This window comes from Quercus suber, unplaced genomic scaffold, assembly GCF_002906115.3.
Source record: "Quercus suber isolate HL8 unplaced genomic scaffold, Cork oak 2.0 scaffold_243, whole genome shotgun sequence".
Taxonomy (NCBI): domain Eukaryota; kingdom Viridiplantae; phylum Streptophyta; class Magnoliopsida; order Fagales; family Fagaceae; genus Quercus; species Quercus suber.
This window is the reverse complement of record NW_027069700.1, coordinates 618,886-635,866: the sequence shown is the minus strand read 5'-3', so window position 1 is coordinate 635,866 and position 16,981 is coordinate 618,886. Positions and strand designations below refer to the sequence as shown.

The 16,981-nt window shown below is 35.0% G+C and overlaps 1 protein-coding gene and 1 long non-coding RNA gene across 2 annotated transcripts; both read left to right on the top strand.

The window, feature by feature from the left end:
• The first annotated feature begins 1,644 nt into the window (after positions 1-1,644).
• LOC111993666 (NEDD8-conjugating enzyme Ubc12) lies at positions 1,645-8,658 on the top strand. Its single transcript, XM_024025487.2, has 6 exons — positions 1,645-1,977; positions 3,491-3,604; positions 7,536-7,644; positions 7,822-7,900; positions 8,016-8,132; positions 8,235-8,658. The coding sequence occupies exons 2-6, from the start codon at positions 3,496-3,498 to the stop codon at positions 8,370-8,372; spliced, it is 552 nt and encodes a 183-aa protein (XP_023881255.1). The 5' UTR covers positions 1,645-1,977; positions 3,491-3,495; the 3' UTR covers positions 8,373-8,658.
• A 3,571-nt stretch (positions 8,659-12,229) lies between these two features.
• On the top strand, positions 12,230-14,790 carry LOC112010782 (uncharacterized). Its single transcript, XR_010631805.1, has 2 exons — positions 12,230-13,807; positions 14,236-14,790. It is a non-coding gene; the product is annotated as an uncharacterized LOC112010782 (long non-coding RNA).
• Positions 14,791-16,981: the final 2,191 nt, after the last annotated feature.

Sequence of the window (16,981 nt, the reverse complement as noted above, 5' to 3'; positions counted from 1 at the left end):
CAAATTAAAAAAAAAAAAAAAAAAAACAACAACAACACCAACAAAAGCCAAAAGAAACCCCGGAACCCCCCCCCCCCCCCCCACAAAAAAACCACCATAGCAAAATCGCAACACTATATCACACCCAAATTAGAGGAAGTTGAAGCCTGGGCCGAGGTTGGCCATGATGGCATGGGCAAAGGTTTTGATAGAGGGGAATATAGTGTTGGGTTTGGAAATAGGGAGTGGATGGGTTTGGAGAGAGAGAGAGAGAGAGAGAGAGAGAGAGAGAGCTGAGACTTGAGCAAAAAAAGAGAGAAGACAAGAGAGAGGGCAGGGAGAGAAAAAAATTAATTAAAAAAGAAGTAAGAGATGTTATAATAACTTCTACTAGCTGCAAATTACTATAGCTAAGTGTTAAATTTTGATATATCATCTCAAATAGAGTAAGATTTTAGGTGTTTGAAGTGCTATTTTAGAAGCTCCAATGTTTTATTTTTTATTTTTATTTTTGGATAGGAGAAGCTCCAATATGAATAAAATGATTTTAGTCCATTCATTCCATATTACTCAAAGTGCAAAACTTAGGTACATAAGTGATATTCCTTAGGTTTTATTCTTAAAATTCAGCCATATGGCTATTTAAGTTAAAAATACACTTCCATCCTACAAGAAAAAAAAGGGGCCCTGTTTGGTATGCGAGTCCAAACATATGTTTTTAGTTTTTAAATAACATTATATGTATTTCCACACACTTTTTCATACACATGTATTTCAAAAAAACTGAAAACTATTGTTTAAATACACGTACCAAACGACCGTAAATAATTGAATTTTAAGGGTATGTTTGGTATATTGAATGAGGATTACGACAAAAATTGTAATCTTTATTACTAGTAATAAAATGTGTTGTAATGTAATAACTAAACATATTCATTAGTTTAGTTGTGAGTTATAATATTAAAATGAAACTTAACATTTATTTTAAGAAATATATTACTCATACAATTATATCTCCTTAAAAATTGTTATTTTTAAATTTAAGAAAGATATGTGTTATTTTTTATGATTTTTTATTTTTATAATTGATAGATTTATATGAAAAGTTTGTTTATTTGGAAATATATTAAATTTTAAAATTATTGCACTTACTAAGACATAGTTAATACAACATTTTAAAGAAGAATAGTTATTTTTCATTTTGAAAAATATCTATTCATAAGGAATGACTATTCCTTGTAATAAAAACATAATCAAACTAAAAAATAACTAAACTATAAGAATAACTATTACATTACAATACCTATTACAGTCTATCAAACATGCCTTAAAAAAAAAACCAATAGAATGTAACCAAAAATGAATAATAATACATTCAATACTATTGCATTAACATAAAACTCCCACAAAAATACTGGGCCTTATTACCCAAGTAGTACCCGATTTACTATAAAACTGCTGGCTCGGGGGGTTCGAGCCCCTCCCAAAAAAAAAAAAAAAAAAAGAAACTCACTCAAGAATTGTTTGTAGTATAGACTGGATGGTCTATAGTCTAGACTACATGCCCGACTTAGGTTGGCTGACATGTACACAACCCTACATGCCTAAACGATCAGCACGAATCTTTGATTAAGCACCGCGCAGGCCAAAGAGGCCCCCACTCCTCTCCACTATTCTATTATACAATCCCTATCCATTGTTTTTTAGTTTCCATTGGCACTTCTTCGACTCGACTCCCTCCCCAGCGTACAAAAAAAGCAAATATTTTTAGGCACAATTTATTCTTCTATTCTATATCAGCAACAAATCAGGCAGAGCCGCAGGAACAAAAGTCTCTCACACACTCAGAAATCCAACTAGTCCACCTATTATTTGCCAAATCCGTGCAACTGTTGTTTCCTTTTTATACCTAATCCATCCATTCCAACCCTTGCTCGCTAGCTCGCGCGGGCCTCAATCAAATAATTTCCTCTCTCTCTGCGACTTTTCATCGAACAGGTTTGCTTCATATGAACCCTTTCCTTGATATCATCGATTATTGTATTATTTGTCAATATTTCTTTCCTTATCCGTTTTGGATTTTCTCAATAGATTTCGCACTGAACCCAATACAGGTTTTCAGATTGTTTACTTGAAAAAACGGAAAAAAGAAAGAAAAGGAAAAAAAGCAGTTTTCACTTTTCATTACTTATATAGCACCTGGGTTTTGGCTTCTGATGTGGTATTTTTATTTTGGAATTTGGGTTTAAGTAAATTCATATTTTTTATGACCAGTTCTAGGGTTTCTTGCTAAATATATATATATATAGATATATATTATATTTTTAAAAGTAGTAACCAATGGTTAAGTTTCTTGCTAAATTCTATTTGAATTCATAATTATTAGAAGCAACGTTATCTGCATTCATCTTTGAGTTAATGACATTACATGGTGTGTTAGTATTGGTCGGTCCTTTGCAATCAGGGAATTATATTGGTTTAGCATCGGATTAATATATATAGTCTTTGCCAAAAGCATTGCAGCTCAACTAGCACCTCCTGATGTTTCCCATTGAGACATCCGGGGTTCCAATCCCCTTCTCCGCCCATTGTAATTATCGAATTTATAAAAATAAAATAAAATTTTATATTGTGCATCAACCGGTGAAATGCCATCATATAAACCCGATTTCAAACCCAACAGGTGTTAGAAAATTCTAAAGCCTAGTAAGAGAGAGTTGATTTCTACTAAACAATGACAACTTTGGAGAACATATCATATAATGCTTTTCTGTTTCATCTTGTTACATGACCAAAAAAAGGGGGTATGTAGGATGTTAATGAATGTGTGTAAGTTGTTGAATTTTTTTGAAGTATCCTGTTACTTGTAGGGCTTACAAGACTGTTAATCTGAGAATATCTTAACCAAAAACAATAGGATAGTTACTACCACAAGTTTAGGCAAAAAAGGCGAAGAATTCAATTTGAGAATGAGGGAATGTAGTGAGTAATGTTCTGAACTGGAAAGGAAGAAAATTTTTTTTTTTTTTTTTAATAAAAAATTTACGGTTGAAAGTATGGAAAATAGGTTTTACTGTACTTGAGCTAGATGCCAATTGCTTGTTGTTGCACACTTAAAATCAACTCTATTTGATTATTGACACGCAGTCTTATATTTTCGTTTTGCACTGGTTTTGTCTGATATATGCCATAGTGTTATAGTGTTGTAAACTTCTTCATACAAATTGGTGGATGGAAGTCTACTTCTTGGTTCGACTGGTGACAACATGCTGTGTCAGAAAAAAATTAGGGTTTTTATACTTTTATTTACTAGTTGGTTAATGGATTGATTTTTTTTTTTTTATTTAATAAGTAAGATTTAACTCGCTATTGTTTTTCCTTGTGATCCATTCAGTTGTTCATCTAAGTGATATTTAATATTTTTCAATGATGTTGATGGATTTGATTATTTGTGAAGCACAATGATATGTTGCAGGCTAATTGTAATACCCTTTTTTTTTTTTTTGGGTAGGAAATATGATTAGGCTATTCAAAGTAAAGGAAAAGCAGAGAGAACTTGCTGAAAGTGCCAATGGTGGGGCACCTATTAAGAAGCAAAGTGCTGGAGAATTGCGTCTTCATAAAGGTTCTCTTATCCATTTAGTGATGACACCATTTTGCTTTTAATTTTAGTTTTCTTATGGCAATATATTTTCTTTATCTATTGTTATTCTACTGTTTTATGTTGGCTTGCTTAGTTTCTGAAGGGTTTTATGAAGCAATGTAAGTCATTTTGGTAATAAGAGTCATGATAACTCTTAAGGGTTAGGGACTTGAGGAAGAAATGGAGCAACATGGATTACTGCTTAGATGATATCTTCAGTAATTTCAGCTATTCTTTTGGGTGAAGGAAGTTTGAGATGGATTAGGGTTCAATGGGGAGTTTATAGCCATTGATAATATGAATTGGTTATAAAAATTCATATACAAGCTCATCTGTTTCTACAAATTAAAGTCTATTTTATGAAACAAAGTCTGGTTGTTGTTGTTGGTTTTTTTTTTTTTTTTTTTTTCGTCGTTATTTTATTTTATATAAATTTTTAAACTGATACATTTTTTCCTGAAGGTGATGTTGCTTTCAATACACTTCTGTAGAGAATGCAGGGCCATGGTACATTTTGCTTTGTGTTCTATCATCTTAAGGGTTTCTGATTTTTGATTCATTTATTCTTGTTTAGCCCCAAGTTGCAGTCATATGATAGGGTCAAGACTATGTTAGAATAGGCATCTGTTGATGTAATGTCATCTGAAAATATTGAGTAGGTAGTTCCATCTAGATTGAAAAGGGATTGTGAATGGTTAGGATTATGTCATTGTTGGATGTACATATGGGATGAAATATTCAAATAAGATACCTCATATTTTATTGCCCCCACCCTTGGTACCTCAGCGGTAAAGGAGAGTTCCTGGACTAACTGTAAACCCAGAAGTCTCTAGTTCGACTCCTAGCTGAGACATTGCGCGATTTACCCAATGCCTGCTCAGTGGGGGAGTGTAGGCATCCAGGGTTTACCCCTCAGGGGTGGTCCCACTTGCCCGTACCTTGAGGGGGTTCCTTGTCATCAAAAAAAGAAGAAGAAGATACCTCATAATTTATGCCCACTAAGGGTGGTGTTTAAATCAACAATCAATTTGTGAGCACTACTGAAGTTTAAGGCCAACATCCTGATTAGATCCATTCCAAAATATTTTAACGGGATCATAATTTTTCAAGTTGGCTCCAGATTGAATAGAGGGCAGATCAAGTTAGGGTAATTTGAGAGGGGGTTCTGAGGATACACCAGTGGTTCCATCACCTCTTGTGGTGCCTGGGCACTGGGGTTTGAACCTTACCAGCACCCCGTTCCCCTATTTACCTTGCCAAAAAAAAAAAGTTTGGGTAGTTTGAGAGACGGACAGAGTCATTGGAGGTAGAATGATAATTGAACTTCTCAATCTTCTTGGCTGCAAAGGTAGCTGGTTGGTGCCATTATTGTTTATTTAGGTGGGGTTATAGGGGCATAGGACCTATGTAGCACAAGTACAAACATGATACGAAGTACAGCGACATGACATTTCTTGAAAAGCTAGGATACGACACATCGAGAATACGGCAATTAATTAATTAATATTTATTTATTTTTAGGTATACTAACAAAAAAAAAAAACAAATAATATTAATATTCAAAAAGTCCAACTTAGAGAGAGAAACTAAAAATAATTAGCAAACTAAGTCACTAACCAGACTAGCCAAAAATCAATTAGAAGACATGTTTAGTGACTCACAGAGTCACTGACTGACCCACCAAGTAACAAACTAAACATAGTAAAAAACGTTAAGTACAAAACACAGAGAGAGAGAGAGAGAGAGAGAGAGAGAGAGAGAGAAGACTTACTGATCAGCAGTCGATGATCTGTGGCTATAATTGGCTGTGAGTGTACTAGAGTGAGAGAAACAGAACTGTACGAGAGAATGAGCTAGAGTGAGAGAAATAGGTGTGAAATTTAAGGCTAGAATTGAAGAGGATTTTCGCTAAAGAAAAGATCGAATGGGGTGGAGTTGCCAGGTGTAATTATCTTTCTTTTTTTCCCCCTGTCTTGGTCTTTCTGTTCTGCAGATATGTCCTGACTGTGGCTGAGCCATGTCCGAAATAAAAAAATTGATATATTTTTTTCTGCTGGGTACGTACTTTGACACATTCGGACCTGTGTTGCCCAGTGTCTGTGCTTCTCAGCATAGGACAAGTTTAATAATGTTTGAAGCATGGTCCCTGGCTGATCAATTGACCAGCAGAAATGTTTACTCTATTGTTGGTAGTAACATGGTTCTTTGTGTTTGATGTGGACTATATGGGGGTGGAATGTAATTGGTGTATATTCAGAGATGCAGAAAGTACGTGGAATTAGTTGACAAACTTTTTCTTGCTCTTTTTTTGATTGATCTCATGCTTGAGGTTTTACAAATGGTGATTCCATTGCAGCCTTATTTTAGAGACATTTTCTTTTTGTATATAATTATTTCTTTTTATTTTTTTTAACGCATTTTCATGTTCATTGTCAATCTTTCTTCAATTTAATAATTCTTATCTAAAAAAAAAAACTTCTTATTTTGCTGTGAATTACCACTAATGTGTTGCTCCCTATGAGTGTGTTTGGTTGAGAGGATTTTGGGGGTGACAGAAGAAGGAAGAGGGAGTGAGGTTTTCATCTCTTCAATAGAGAAGAAAATAGGGAGGAAGGATAGAGGCATGGGACGGTATTTTCACCCGGTCCCACACATTTTGATCCACCCAAAAGGGGGAGAAATCGGAGAGGAAAACAAAGTGTAAGCTGTGGTTACCATTTGGCCATCCATGACTTCCAATGAACCAATCCTATCGGCACTTTCTTAACTCACAATCACAGACCTGCCTCGTGTTTCGTCATCTTCATCATCATCCCATTTGCATCCTATTTCTGTCACTGTAGCTCAAGGTTTTACCAGTTGCTAAGCTAAATGCTTGAAATTCCAATTACTATGGAACAAATTCACTTTAACACTGCTCCCATGACCCAGAAGTCATAGTTGTAGATTCCTAGTCTGTCATGCCTTTGATTGGGAAACAGTTGAACCTTTGAATTATGAACATAAAGATTCTGCCATGGATGACGAAGACGATATCTTTGGTGGGTTTGAATTGATACCTTGACTTCTTGTTGTCAGCCATATGCATCCCTTTCCACTGACCCTTCTCTATGTTAGGCCACTAGAAAAATCACGGGTCATGTATGTTGGGGTTTCTTGTTACATTTGTAGCAAATCATGTAGTTTGGAGAGCAATGGAGTAATGACATTATCATGGTTTGACTTTTGGTTAATTTTGGTCTGACTTCAATACCTTAAGTTTCTCTTTTCTTCAACTTTTTATATAGTCTAGTTTTTAAAGCATTGATTCTTTTCCCTCTAGGTTGAGAATCACAAATTGTAAACCATTGGTAGCTACTAGAAATTGAGGCACCATGGCTAGTGCTGGATGTGTAAAGAAATAGTAAGGTTGTAAATGAACTGAGATGTTTAGGCTTAAGTGATTGACTATTAAACAAGCCAAGATCAAATATAAGAACTTGTTTGTGAACAAGCCCATGAGTATGAGAAACGGTTTAAGTATATATAATGTCATATGTTATATGTATACAAATATATTTATATAGACTTGAGATTTGATTGTATAAGTTTGTACATAAGTTCGTTAGATATAAAATTATTATTTGTAATTTCTTGATAATATTAACAGTCTAATTTCTTAGATCATTTATTTCCTTCTACTTTTCTATTCTCCCAATCGAACAGAGCTTAAATTTCAATGACTTGCTCTCTTTTAGAATGACTGGCTTCTTATAGAATCTTAGGTTTCAGAAACTAGAGGTTCCCTTTCTTTTTGAAGCTTAGGATTCTACCAAGGGTTTCTCATAGGGAACTAGGGACAGACTTCCTAATTTCTGCCATCTAATACAATGTAGAATTTCTTCTAACAGATTTGCCTTGTCACCTCTTGCAGATATCTCTGAGCTCAATCTACCAAAATCGTGTATCATATCATTTCCCAATGGCAAGGATGACCTGATGAACTTTGAGGTTTCCATTCGACCTGATGAAGGATATTACTTGTATGGAATTTTTCTAACTTTAGTGTCTAGAATTTGTTCCAACAAGTGCATTTGCTTTGAAACAATAACAATGCATTTTAAGGGCATTTGCTTTAGATTAGAATTTTATTTGTGACTAGTCCTTAATACTGAAAGCAATAACAATTGAGCTGCCTTTTCTTCCATTTGTGGTTACAGGGGTGGCAATTTTTCGTTCTCCTTCCAGGTTTCTCCCATCTATCCACATGAGGCACCAAAGGTTAAGTGCAAAACCAAGGTAGACCTGTTCATTCTATCGATTTTGTTTTTGTTTTTTGTAAATTTCTCTTAATGGTATTTTCATTGGTTTATATGGTAAGCTAGCTTCTTATATAGAATGGTCCTGCTTGCAGCTCTACCATCCAAATATTGACTTGGAAGGCAATGTTTGCCTCAACATCTTACGTGAAGATTGGAAACCAGTCCTTAATATAAACACTATCATCTATGGATTGTATCATCTTTTCACAGTATGACTTGATGCTCTGGTGTTTAGATAATTAGATCCATGTGATTTTGTTGCCATCTAAATATGAATGCTGTTGTTCTTTTTCTTCCAATTATGTGTGCAGGAGCCAAATTATGAAGATCCCCTTAACCATGATGCAGCGGCAGTGTTGAGAGACAATCCCAAGATGTTTGAAGCTAATGTGAGGAGGGCTATGGCCGGGGGGTATGTGGGGCAAACCTTTTTCACGCGGTGTATGTAGGCTTTGTAGCACTGACTGCTGGTTCACATATTTCATCTATGAGTGGATGCTCACTGATTGGATTGTGAATTTATTTGAAAATTACAATTTCTGTCGTCCCTTTGTGATTTCTGGGTGGAGCTAGGGCATTGTTCCTGAAAGAACAAGCAATTAAAACCCAAATGAAGGTGGTGTGTTATTGTAACTTCTGTGATGCTGTTTGTATATTGATATGCAATATGTTAATGTGGGACAAGGATAGACTGGATATCCATTATTGGCATAAAAGGACACATTCTCTCTCTCATTTGTGGTACTTTACAATGCGTTGAACTTACTATACATCTACTGTGTTTATACTCGAGCGTTGGACTGGAATGGGTTCAAATTTTTTTTTGGGAGATCCCAGATGATTGGGAATCCCGTGGTGATGAAATCATACTGAAAAGGGTCTGAGGTGCTGTAGATGACTGCTATTTGGTAAGTAAGAACTGTGACATTAGAGTTTAGATGATCGGGAAGAAAACTGCATTTGGTTTTTTTTCCCAATAATTAAAAACTACCCCTTTTTCGTCCCTTCTGATTGGCGAAGATTAATGCCTTACAAGTTCGAAGTTCTAACTGCTGTAGATAAGAAGGTCCATCTTTCTGTTTTAGTGACATATCCCCATCTCCGACATGCTCAACACCACATTTATCCTTTTTAGTCAATCAAAGTAAAGCTGCCCATGAGCTTGCACGCTCGGCAAAAAGCATACATGATTGTGATTGTGATTGTGATTGTGATATTTAGATGGAGGATCCGTATGGAGAGCAACTCATTGCTCTTGATGTATAAACTTGTCGTCTTTTAACTTAAAAAACTCTAGAGTTAGGTTGAATTATGAAAAACGTCATTAACGGAAACTTAAGATTTTATGTGAACTCATTATACTGGTCAAGTCGTGATAAAGTTTTTGATAGTTGAATAAGAGTTTTGGAGTTTAGTTTCTGCCTACATTAAAAATCGATTAATGTTTTAATTTGATGATAAAAAGTGCAATTATTAGAAGCGAATGTCATATATTAAAACTTTATATATATAAAATGATATTTAAATATTTGATATTTCTATTTCTATTTTATCTTTAAGAGAATGATACAATAATTGTTTTATCCTTACTTTTTGCACCCACTTGAAATCACTTTTGGCCTAAAGCATTTTCACTGTTACCGTAGCATCAAATTCACAAAAATAGTCCCGCATATGGTAATGCAAAATGCAAAAAAAAAAATTTGCATTTTGCTACAATAGCATCTAAAAATAGGGAAAAATCTCTCATGCACCAGGCACATGAGATACCAACTCCTAAAAATAGATATCCACTATAGCAACATATATATCTGAAATATAATTATTTTATTTCATATCCAGTTATTTTAATCTCGGAAAAAAATAGAGTATTAAATGTAAGGCGTATTGTTAAAATGGTAATGTAAAACAGATAAAAAAAAAAGGAATATTTAAATAGAATAGTAAGATAATAGAATATAAGTTGTATTGTTAAAGTAATAATTTATAATAAATAAAGTAGTTTTTTTATAATGCTCTTTAGCAGTTCCGTTTGGGACACTCATCAAATTACAAATTGTCTTTTCTTAAAGGAATTGTACCCAACCAACCAATCAATATATCTTTTACTCTATATATAATATCTGAAGTCTAATCCTCAATTCTCTCTAATAAGACATGTTTCATATGAAATTCCCGAACCATCGCAATTGGCAATTCTCAAAGATACCGTGTAAAACACATTGCTAAGACACTTTTAAACTTCATACATTTCATGATGTCTTCTTTCTTTTTCTTTTTTTCTTTTTTTTTTTCTCTAAAATTTATATGAGAAACAATTGATTTGAAATATGATAATTTTGGCTCAAATTTAGTTTCTTTTGCAACAATTGAAACAATGTCCAACAAAAGGAAGAAAAAAAAAATTAATATCACACAATCAAGAATGTATAAAAATAATTGAAGGATATTTGCATTCTTGAGTTGGCATGAATCATGTCTATCTATATCAGTCATTATATCATGCAATTTTCAATTTTGTAAACACATATAATATTATCAAATCACCACATCACTCTTATTGTCTTTCTATTTTATCTATAAAGATTAGATTTTTTTTTTTTTTTTATAAGAAAAATTATTGAAATATTGAAGAAAACTAATAACAATTCTATTGCAGAACGAGAATATCACATACTTATCAATATAATATTACTAAAAACATTATCATGCGTCAAAGTGCCACTTATAATATAACTTTTTCTCTTGAGTTGGGTTTGTCTCGTTGAACACCATAATCATATTGTTAATGCTACTTTTACTTTAATTCACTTGTGACATATGGGGTCATAAATATTTCCTAAATATCATTGTGGGGGATAGGGTCTAAATAAGGGATATCACCCAAATAAGTTCGCGCCGAGAAGGCAATTGAGCCCAAATACTCATGATCTCAAGCTCAACACAATAAGGGCAATCTAGATAGAGAAACCGAGGAAGTCAGTCCGCCCAAGGAACCCCAGAAATGTACATTCCTCGGAAGACTATAGGCGAACTACCAGGATCATGTGATTGAAGACCGAGAAAGGAAGTAGAGACGTGCAAGCAACGCAAGGAGGAAGCTTCCAGGTAAAGCACCCATCACCTTCACATTTAATGCACTGCACCAATTTAGCCAGCCACATTAATAGCAAAATGACCCCTGAACAATGTTACCACACCTTGAATCCTACTCCACCACCACTAGCAGAGCAATGATGGGACAAGTATCTCTGAAATGATCAATAACCCTCCAACTGTAAGGCAAGGATGTAATCCAAGCAACTATATATAGTAGGAAAGATCCTCCTAAAAAGGAGGGGAGGGAGAAAAAAGAGAAGAAAGAAAGCAAAAGAGAAAGGAGAGAGAAAATGATAGGGAATTGTGTAACCTAAAAGCCTAACTATTATAAGAAATATCTGTTCCTCAGACAGACCCGAGAAAAGAGTTTGAGTAATATGACTTGTTCTTCCCATGATTAACTTCTTCACCTTTTGTTCTATGTATTGCTTTTCCTCCAAATTCACCAATTAAGGCTATTAAGGCTTAAAGGGTTGACCTTAACAATCCACCTATACATATAAATTGCATCAAGTTGGAGCTTTAGCCCACACCTATTCCTATTAGGCTTGGGTTCCCATCTTAGCCCCTACAATTATTGATGATTATACTAGGGGCATGAGTATATCTAATGAAATAAAAATCTATCACAAATTATTTGCTTTAATCCTTTCACCAAGTCATCCAACATGATCATTGGAAAAGGCCACAGCTACTGAGATCAATAGTAATCAAACATGGACCTTAGTTGATCTTTCAAAAGGAAAATGATCATTGGATGCAAATGAATATGTAAAGTAAAATACTAATCTCGATTAGTTGCAAATGAATTTTAAAGGGAATTTAGATTATTATGAGACACTTTCTTCAGTTGTTAAACTTACCACAATAAGGTGTTTCCTTCGCAATTGGTTTTTGACCCATCTAGATGTAAACAATGCTTTCCTGGTGATTTTAGCATTGGTATAGAGCCTTTACATAAAAACGGACTATTTAGCTTGCATAAGCCACAAGCAACTTTCCTTTCCTTCATGACTTATTGGATCTATTAAACACTCATTTAATATTGGGCCGTAGTTTGAAGTTGGATTTATGACAAACTTGCTTAATCTAAGCCTTAAGTTTTTAGAGAGCCCAGATAAAATAAAGCTTGGTTTGGTCCAGCTCAGCATAGCTTAAATAGTGGAGTAAACTAGGCCTCTTTTTCATTCATCGCCGCAAACACAAACCTAACCTTAACGCACAGCACAGCAGATAATTTAGAAACTTTATCATTATCCAATAGCAATGGAGATTGTGTCGGATTCCTTGTTTTCAGAATGAGAGGCAAGTCCAAGAGCATCGTTAATAATCATAGGTTCACTGTTGGACTTGCGTTTCATTCGCAAAACAATGGCTTCAAGACTCTTGAGACTACTTGATCTGTTAGCCACATATATATGGCTACACTTTCTTTTAGTCCAAGACTCGGCCACATATGGGTGATGAAAGAATATGGTGTGGCCGAGTCTTGAACTAAAAAGAAGTGTATACCAATTGTAGGAGTTGCATGCATCTTTGGCTGCATCATCAATGGGGGAAACTTCGGATCCACAAGTGTAGCTATCGTCAGGTAAAATGATCCTCTGGTCTCTGTTTTCAGAACCTTTCATTTGACCTTGTGGAGTGCATGGTTTTACTGGATGGCGGGTCATCTAAATACGAAATATAGCAAGTTAGAGTTTCTAGCAAGACACATCTTTTTTAAATTCATCTCGACAAGTATGAATCTGTTATTATCTTCTATTTTCTTTCCGAACTTTCTAGCCATGAAAGTATTGCTTTTGATATGGAATTTTTCCACCGCTTTGTTTTCGATGTAAAATGGTTTGTGTTTGAAAAAAGTGTTCGGTGTGTGAAAAAAATTGTCATATCACAACCTACCACGACCACAAGATTAGCACAATCCAACCCAACCACCCAGTAGATCGACGCAATTTGAGAAAATCGGTATCTGCCAAGCTTGCCACCACCATATCGGCCTAAAACCTGACTAGATCTACGGCACCAACCACTAGATCAGCGCGACCCCGTGGGATCCACAGCCCCTGCCTCAGCTGCGGTTGCCAAAAGCCAACCACCACGAACTAGGCTCCGACGACTACCTTTGTGATTGTGAGCAAGAGAGGTGAGGGGTGGAGGGTGGAGGTGTATGTCGAGTGTTCAATTGAATCTGTACTTGGGCTCTGGGTTAACAATAGCTCTATAAAGCTAATCAATGAAATTTACATACTAAAAGTTTGATTGGTTTTTTTTTTTTTATTGGTTGCATTGACTCTGATTTTTTGGTAGCTCAAAGCTCATCATTCATCTGGGTACCATTCTTTGGCATCACTGGTAATTAGTTTCATACGTATTTATTTCTTAGTTTTAATGTTGTTCGGAATAGAATGTTAGTCAGCTTTTGCAAGGAACAGAAAACTGTCTACAGGTGGAAGTTTAAAGCGTAGACCGGTAACATATGGCAGTCCTTTTATTTTTGGTAAAATCAGATTAGTCTTTGATGTTATAATAAATCATAATTTTAATGACAATCAACTCTGGTGTTCAAGAACATGCTCTGGAGTAGTGCTAGTACGAGACAACAGAGACTCGGTCAGACATTGTGGTTTTGAGTGAGAAGCATGTAGCAAAAGCTTTGGTAATTCTTACAATTTTAGGGTGATTCTATACAGCAAACGTTGGTGACTTGGTTCTCTCTTCTTCTTCGCAGTGTCTCTCACACGTAGGGCATATTTTGGATGAAGCCAGCGCTGGATCCTCTAGAGTAAATTTTTTTTTTCCTGTTACTAAATATAGTAATGAAGCTGCTCAGGGTTATTTGGTTTTTTTCTGTTACTAAACATAGTAATAAAGCTGCTCATGAGCTTATGCAAAAGGCATACATGATTGTGTCATTTGGATTGAGGATATTCCTGTGTAGATTGTAGAAAAAGTCATTGATGAATAACACCGTAAATAGCAACTTTAATTTATATGTTAACTCATTTGTCCTTGGTCAAGTAGTGATATTTCTTCCCCCCCTAATTTATATGTTCATTTTCTTTTCTTCCCCCCTTTTTTAAATAATTTGAATCTTGAGCAGAAAAATGAATTTTTGTTGTTTGGAGCTGTGCTTTTTGATGGAATTTGGAAATCTAGGAATCAATTTCTTTTTGAAAATATCCCTCTTAGTATTGATGACTTATATGCTAGTATTGGGAGGCTCCTTGCTGAATTCAAAAATTCCAAACCTGCTGAGGTGAATCCTGTGGGACCTACGGAGCGGCTTCAAGATTGGTCACCTCCTAGGAGATTCTTAATTAAAATTAATGTGGATGCTGCAATTGGGCCAAAATTTTCTGCTGTTGCTGCTGTGGCGAGAGATTGGAGAGGGAAGTTGGTCTTTGCTTGCTCTCAAAAGGTGAAATACCATTTTCCCTCTACAAGCTGAAGCTGTTGCACTGAAATGGGCGTTGTTGTTGGCAGCCAAGTTAGAATTTGAGGGTATTTATATTGAATCTGACTCTTAAGATATGTTGTGATGCTCTTATGAATCCTAGTCAAGCTTCACCTTGGAGGATTAGATCTATAGTTTTGGAGATGCAGGTTTTGCTTTCTGAGCTGTCTAATGTTTCTGTCTCTTGGGTTCCTAGATCAGCCAATATGGCTGCCCATTATCTAGCAAAGTGGTCCTTTGTCTTGTAATTTGTTTGGATCTTTTGATTTTGGTTGCTGCCACCCTAATTTTGCTTCTGTTGTTTGGGTTGATTCTGGCAGCTAATGCGTTTTTTTTTTTTGTTGTCTCTTTTTTCTTTTTAATATGGATTTTTCCTTCATCAAAAAAAAAAAAAGTAGTGATATTTCTATTATCTTGGCATATTGTGAAGAAGGCCTCAAGAAAATCCCGAAAGTTATTAGAGAAGTTAACAAGTGTGTTGATGTACTACTTGACAGAAGGGGAGCATGTTGTTTCTGTTGTTTAGTTAATGAATTTCACTTTTCTACCAAAAAATATTTCTATTACTCATCTTTTATTGAGTGATTATATTAGTATTTTGTCCCATTTCTGGCACCTAACTTGTTGCATCTAAAAAGACAAAAAAATCCCCACAACTCTCTTTAAACCAAACCCAAAAAATTTCTAATGAATATTATTTTCATTTCCTTATTTGAAAGTTTAAACATAAGCCTATCTTTTAATCCCTCCAAAATTAGGAGTAAAAATTAGAGAAAACAGAATTTGCTTTAATAATTTTTTATTAAAGTCTCCAAAATACTCTCTCTTTTTTTCTTCATAAAACATCCACATTTCTATTAAAAAATAAATGGTATAATAAGATTGTTATAAAATGATTCATTTCCATTCAATACTTAAACAATGTTTCTTTTCATTTCATTCCTTTCTTATCAAATATCCAAACAAGAGAGAGATAAATATGTAATTCCTTTCCATTTATTTTCATTCTTTTCTGTTATCTCATTTCATATTTCTTGACTTTATAATCTCCCAAACATAGTGTTAGTATATATTTTAGATATATAGAGTTCAATTAAATAAGTGTATATATTATTTGTTCTATTATCATGTCGTTGGCTTTATGATGATTTTTTTTAACCATTAGACTAAAATAATAATTGATTTTTAGTATACGTGGGATCTATGAATAATATTTTACAAACTTTTTCTCAAAGAAAAGAAAATATTCGACAAACTTGCAAAAAGACTCATTTATAATGGGTCATAGCTTGAATTTGGATCTATGACAAACTAGCTCAATCTAAGCCCTGTTATTAAAGATCCCAAATAAAGCTTGGTTTGGTCCAGCATGGCATAGAGCATGAATACAGAAATCTAACCTTAACGCACAGCATAATTCAGAAACACAATCAATCTGCCTCCGATCAGTCCCTTTGTGATGGTCATCCATTCGACCCACCAATGATGTCTGGACCTACGAAACATCAAATTTTATTATTGTCTCAACGTCTTCCGGACGACATTGTCTATGACATCCTGACTCTGCTGATAGCGAAATCCTTAATCCGATTGAGCTATGTTTCCAAATCTTGCTACTCCACCACCACCAACCCGGATTTCAAATTTTCAATAAGGCACACCTTGAGCAAGCTAAATCATTATCCAACAACAATGGCTATTTGTTTTTTATAGCAGAAAGAGAGCATCTTTCATTTTTTTACAAGAATTGTGTACATTTGCTTACAATACATTGACAATGACACCCCAGATTTCTGGGTTTGAGATGCCCTTTTCGGATGCCCACCCTACAAGCTTGGCTTTTGTAACGACATGTTCTGCTTTGATAGGCATGACGACCATGGAAATCATATAATATTTGTGAAGCCCAAGCATTAGAAAGCCTTAAGATGCTCTCTACTCCCAACTTCATTGACCCTAATCATAGGGTCGCTCTCGGACTTGTGTATCATTCTTAAAACAACGACTTCAAGATTCTGAAACTTACGTGGAAAGGGTTTTGTTGGCGAAGGCTAAGGTTTACACATTGAGTAGGATTCATGGAGAAGGGTTGTGGTATCATTATCAGTGGTTCCCGACTCATTACGTTTATTTTTAAATGGAGCTCTGCACTTTATAGCATATTCTGAGTACCACAAATTCATTTTATCCTTTGACGTCAATGATGAGAGATTCTATGAGATATTGCTTCCTCAAAATTACTTGGATGGTTTTGATGGAGTTTTTCGACACTGTCTTACAGTGTTCAAGGGAACGTTGGCATTGATTGCTTCAGTTGTACTCTACCTCTAGATTAGGAGAGTGACACTTGTGACATATGCCCCGAGTCTTGGATTAAAAAAAATGTACAGATGAAAGAGTTGCAAGCATCTTTGGCTGCACCATAATGGGGAACTTCTGATTGAGAATGTTAGTTCCTTTGGTCACCCTTTTCAGAGCCTTTCATTTGACCTTGAGAGTTTA